Source organism: Acinonyx jubatus, chromosome B1 (genome assembly GCF_027475565.1).
Source record: "Acinonyx jubatus isolate Ajub_Pintada_27869175 chromosome B1, VMU_Ajub_asm_v1.0, whole genome shotgun sequence".
Classification (NCBI taxonomy): domain Eukaryota; kingdom Metazoa; phylum Chordata; class Mammalia; order Carnivora; family Felidae; genus Acinonyx; species Acinonyx jubatus.
In genome coordinates, this window is record NC_069382.1 from 137,741,822 (window position 1) to 137,748,032 (window position 6,211).

The window sequence follows — 6,211 nt, forward strand, 5'->3', positions numbered from 1 at the left end:
TATTTTACTGTACTCCTTTATCATATATTTTTTCATTTATCCATCCCTTTATCTATTCATCAATCTCATTATATTATATTGTAAAATGAATAACCAATAGGCCATCCAGCAATCAAAATTAAAATGATCTTGACTTTATGATAATAAAGAGGCACATACAGTGGCATTCATTATCCCATTCAACAAATACTTTTTGAGTTTCTGCTTCAGCTCAAGCACTATTCTAAGTACTGAAGATACAAGATTGAATAAAACAACCAAGATATTTGCCCTCATTTAACTTATAATTTAATGGGCTTGACAACGGAAAAATAATAATTAAATGAATGGGTTTTTAAAACATGATATATAAAGGAAGATACGTCAATATAGATGAGTAAATTTAGTTCAGACTGTTCTTAAGTTAGATGTTGTAATAAGGGCAGGAAGAATGTTTTATGCATTGCTATATTGTTGCCTAAAATAGAATCCACATACAGCAGCCTCTCAAAACTTTTGTCAAATTACTGAACGAACAAATACATTTTAAACTTTACAGTATGGTCATCACTGAAAAGATTTTATATTAGGTAGTAATTGCGCTCCAGAAGAGTAGCTTGAAAGGTAAGCAAATAATAATAGAAAGTCAATTTGTTTAACAACTCTAATTTTAACAATCCTATACTTAAAAACTTTTAAAAGAAATGCCTGATTTTGGTGGGACTATTCTGAACAGTATGTCCACCATTAAAGCATCTGCATTTGTATGGGATATAATACAATGAAATAACAATTACCTTGTAAAGTTGAATGTCTTCATAAATAAGATGGTGCCACTGTATTTCAGAGGTGCTTATTTGAGAACATGGGGAAGTATTACAGACTAACAAACAAAAGGTATATGTTCTTAATTTTTCTTGAAATGAAAACTAGTGGAGTTAGTTTAAGCTTCTTAGTTAAAAAAATAAAGCATTTTCAGTCAGCTTGGTTAAATCCATCGATAGCTTGCAATTACTCTAAGAAAGTTAAATCAATCTGGTCAACTTTTCATTCTAAACTAACTTGAGGAGCTTATTATTTATTTAGTGGCTACAATTTAGTAGCCAATAAAGTGAAACTAATACATAAACTAATGTGCAGTTGTTTTTATAAACAGAAACTGATGTCTTTCTAAATGAGTTAATTGGATTAAAGACAAAATGCTTAAAGCATTCCTAAACTTAAAAACTACTGGGATTGGGAATGTTTGTCTATATATATTGGAGTGGCAGGGGATAGGGGATGTAGAGAAAAAAACCTTGGGTCAAATCTTTCTATTGTGTAGATTAATCTATACACATAATGTTTACTACTGCCAAATACTTGGGAAGAAAAAAAAAACATTAAAAACTTAAAAACAATCTTTTTCAAGCAAATTCAAACCTAGTATGGTAACTGGCATACTGGTAAGTGTTGCCTTTAAATTTTTTGCTTAGAAAAATCTCTGGTAGAATTTTAAAATCAAAACAAAGACATGATCAGGAAAATCTGTGCCATCTTCTGATGATTTCAATTGCCTACTATTCTAATTAAGTCTGGTAGCTAATTTTGCTTTTCTGACTTCCAAAAACTCCTTGAAAGGTTTACTTAAATGGAAAATGTGATCTAGTTAAAATAGTAAAACAACAATATTATTGGTGATTTTTATGTTATTTTCTATCTTGTTCTGTTGGTTTCATTAAAAATAAATAAGCTTTGCCTTTGAGATAACTCAAAGGCATAGGCTATGTCCTAATATAGAAAATTGTCATTTATTGAGTGGATATTTAATAAATTTAAATAAGTGAGTATATTTATTCACTAGTTTTCCAATCAATCTGAAAATTTAAACTTCTATCCGGCAGACTTCTATTGTGACTAAGATGAAGTCACAGAATTCTGTGAACTATTTCATATATTTTGTCCTTTTAAAAAGGATCCCTACCCACTACCCAACGAAGGGTAGTGATCCCTAAGTGGCAAGAAATGAGTGGCATGGGCACTATGACTTCCTCAGCTTATTTCCTTGAGAGATTTCTGAGGCCAAAGCACTGGAAGGGGAAACCCAGGTAGAGCCCAGTAAAAGCCCTGTAGTGAGGAGACAGAGCTAAGCACCCAGACAGATGAAGCCATCTAGAGAGTACAAGACATGGTATTGAAAATAAGAGTTGTACAAGAAGAGAACTCTGGAGAACCCCTAAGAATTCAGTTCCGTATTGATCAATCCATGTGTATGAGGAAACTATTTGAGTCTGGGGAAAAATGCACATGAAAAGATTAAAGATTAACAGTGTCCAGTAGGGGCACCTGGGTGGCTCAGCTAAGTGTCTGACTTAGGCTGAGGTCATAATCTCTCAGTTCATGAGTGCAAGCCCTGCATCGGGCTATCTGCTCTCAGCACAGAGACTACCTTGGATCCTCTTTACCCTGCTCTCTCTGCCCCTCCTCCACTCATGTGCAGTCACTCTCTCTCTCTCTCTCTCTCTCTTTCTCTCTCTCTCAAAAATAAACATAAAAAAGAAAAGAAAAGAAACCAGTGTCCAGTAAAGATAAGCAGTGTTTACCCAGGATTGGGAACAGGAACTATTCCCACCAGCCATTAAGACCTCTTTTTCATGGGCCTTGAGTAGCCTATACTGAGGGTTTTCATCACAGTAAAGGAGTATAATTAGCCCAGACTGAGCACTGTCCTTGTTCCAGCAGCAAATCCGAAAAGAAAGACAGCAAAGAAATCAAATTGTTTCCAACTAATTTAGCTGCATCCCAAAACGAAGCTCAAGGTTTATAGAAACACAAAAATATCCAGCAATTCAACCAGCTAAAATTCATAATGTTCGGCCCGTAATAAAAAAATTACTAGGCATGTAAAGAAGCAGGGAAATACCAATCATAATAAGAAGATAAATTAGTCAAAATTGAACAAGAACTGACAGAGATGTTAGATTTAGCAGAAAATATAATTAAAAGTTATCCCAACTATTCCATGTATTTAAAAACTTAAGTAAATATTTTAAAAACTCTGATTGAACTTCTGGGAATGAGAATTACAATGTATAGGTGAAAAATACAGAGGATTAATTAACAGCACATTAGATACTGGAGAAGAAAAGAGTAGTAAACTTGAAGACATAGCAATAGAAACTATCTAAAATGAACCATAGAGAAGGTAACAATAATGAGCTGTGGGACAACTCTGATAGGCGTAATTAAAGTCCCTAAAGCAGAGAAGAGAGAGAAAATAAAACATATTTGTAGAAATAATAGCCCAAGGTTTTCCAAATTTGATAAGATCTATAAACCAACAGATCCAAGTAGCCCCAGTGTGCCCCAGGCACAAGAAATAAGAAGAAAGCTATACCATATAACATCATCATAAAACTGATAAAAACTATTGATTTAAAGAAAAACCAAAGGCAGTGAAAGAAAACAGACATCTTAAAAATACGGAGGTAGCAAAGTTCACAACTGAAACAACACAACAGAGAAGGTGGTGGAGAATAGTTTCAAGGTCCTCAAATTTAAAAAAAAAAATTTAAAAATAGAATTCTATATGCAAAAAAAAAATCTTTAAATATTAGGATGAAATACTTCTCAGACATTGTAAAGTTGGAAGAATTTATTTCCAGCAGACCCACACTGGAAGAAATGTTGAGGGAACTCCTATAGGCAGAAAGGAAATGGTAACACAAACATGAATCCACAGAATGAAATGAAAAGCACTGGTAACGGTAATTATGTAGGTAAATACATGATCTTTTTGTAGTTTAAATCTTCTTAAAAGATAATTGAGTGGCTGAGGGCAGGGTCTAGGCCGGAGAGGTGGGGTGAGCAGATAGCCAGTTAAAGGTCAAGGGTTACCCCATAGCTTCCGGTCGAGCACAGGCAACCCCTGCGCACAGGTTCCTGACGCTCCTGACGCTCTTGACGTTCCTAATGTATTGCGTGCCCCTCCCCCTGGAACACTTTAATCACTCGGGAAACGGCTGACCGGCTGATTTCATGGCAGCCCCGAAGAAAGCAGCTGTGGGGCCTTTGGTGGGGGCAGTGGTGCAGGGAACTAATTCCACTCGCTTTCTGGTTTTCAATTCAAAAACAGCGGATCTACTTGGTTGCCATCAAGTGGAATTAACACAAGAGTTCCCAAAAGAAGGATGGGTAGAACAAGACCCTAAGGAAATCCTTCAGTCTGTCTATGAGTGTATAGAGAGAACATGTGAGAAACTTGATAAACTGAACATTGATATATCCAACATAAAAGCTATTGGTGTCAGCAATCAGAGGGAAACCACAGTAATCTGGGACAAGTTAACTGGAGAGCCGCTCTACAATGCTGTGGTGTGGCTTGATCTAAGAACCCAGTCTACTGTTGAAAATCTTAGGAAGAAAATTCCAGAAAATAATAACTTTGTCAAGTCCAAGACAGGCCTTCCACTTAGCACTTACTTCAGTGCAGTGAAACTTCGTTGGATTCTCGACAATGTGAGAAAAGTTCAAAAGGCTGTTGAAGAAGGTAGAGCTCTTTTTGGTACCATTGATTCATGGCTTATCTGGAATTTGACAGGAGGAGTATATGGTGGTGTCCATTGTACAGATGTAACAAATGCAAGTAGGACAATGCTTTTCAACATCCATTCTTTAGAATGGGATAAAGAGCTTTGTGACTTTTTTGAAATTCCAATGGACATTCTTCCAAATGTATGGAGTTCTTCTGAGATCTATGGCCTAATGAAAGCTGGGACCTTGGAAGGGGTGCCAATATCTGGGTGCTTGGGGGACCAGTCTGCTGCATTGGTAGGGCAAATGTGCTTCCAAGAAGGACAAGCCAAAAACACGTATGGAACAGGCTGTTTCTTACTGTGTAATACCGGTCATAAGTGTGTGTTTTCTGAACATGGCCTTCTGACCACAGTGGCTTATCAACTAGGCAGAGACAAGCCAGCATGTTATGCACTGGAAGGTTCTGTTGCTATAGCTGGCGCTGTTATTCGCTGGTTAAGAGACAATATTGGAATTATAAACACCTCAGAAGAAATTGAAGTACTTGCTAGAGATGTAGGTACCTCTTATGGCTGTTACTTTGTCCCAGCTTTTTCAGGGTTATATGCACCTTATTGGGAGCCCACTGCAAGAGGAATAATCTGTGGTCTCACTCAGTTTATCAATAAAAGTCATATCGCTTTTGCTGCACTAGAATCTGTTTGTTTCCAAACCCGAGAGATTTTGGATGCCATGAACCATGACTGTGGAATTCCCCTCCGTCATTTGCAGGTAGATGGAAAAATGACCAACAATAAAGTTCTTATGCAACTACAAGCAGACATTCTGCATATTCCAGTAATAAAGCCCCCTATGCCCGAAACAACCGCACTGGGAGCTGCCATGGCAGCAGGAGCTGCAGAAGGGGTGGGCGTTTGGAGTCTTAAACCCGAGGATTTGTCAGTTGTCATTATGGAACGGTTTGAACCACAGATCAAGGCCACAGAATGTGAAATTCGTTATTCTACATGGAAGAAAGCTGTGATGAAGTCAATGGGTTGGGTTACAACTCAGACTCCTGAAAGTAGTGATCCTACTATCTTCTCTAGTTTGCCCTTGGGCTTTTTTATAGTGAGTAGCATGGTAATGCTAATTGGAGCAAGATACATCTCAGGTATACCATAATAATACCAACCATGGATTCCCAAGATGTGAGCTTTTTATATTATGAAAGGATCCAGCAATTCTGTCTCTTAATATGATGACACTGTTACAGACTCTGATTTTATTTGTAAACCAGTTGCTACATAACTTATAGGGAACTGTAAAAGTAGGCCTGTGGCTTGAAATGAATAAATTACAGTAGAAAAAAAACCTACTAGAAAATGTGGTGTGTTTTTTAACATCAACCATTAAGGTTGGGCCAGCTACTCTAGGGATTAACCCCCTCTATTGTCATAAAATCCTGCTCCATGCCCTCTAAGATATAGGATATTCAGATTCTGTCTGTAGAATATTTTGTCAAATATTTTCTAACACTTAGGGACAAATATTTGGTTCTCTGTGCTACACACACTTGATTAAGAGGTGTAACTAGCTTGCTAAAACTGAGGGGCTTCCTGTTGTTGTTGTTGTTTTTAGTAAACACCCCAAGTCCTCTTTCATATATATATATATATATATATATATATATATATATATATATGGGAGACCATAGTATCTTTCTGAATGTTTAATG

At 36.7% G+C, this 6,211-nt stretch overlaps 1 protein-coding gene across 1 annotated transcript; it reads left to right on the forward strand.

Annotated features, from left to right (window-relative positions):
• The first annotated feature begins 3,942 nt into the window (after window positions 1–3,942).
• Window positions 3,943–5,852, forward strand: GK2 (glycerol kinase 2). The gene has a single exon (XM_015074370.3). The coding sequence runs from the start codon at window positions 3,997–3,999 to the stop codon at window positions 5,656–5,658; it is 1,662 nt and encodes a 553-aa protein (XP_014929856.3). The 5' UTR covers window positions 3,943–3,996; the 3' UTR covers window positions 5,659–5,852.
• Window positions 5,853–6,211: the final 359 nt, after the last annotated feature.

Excerpts from the sequence above, each read along its gene's own strand:
- GK2 (XM_015074370.3), top strand. The coding sequence starts at position 3,997 with ATGGCAGCCCCGAAGAAAGCAGCTGTGGGGCCTTTGGTGGGGGCAGTG.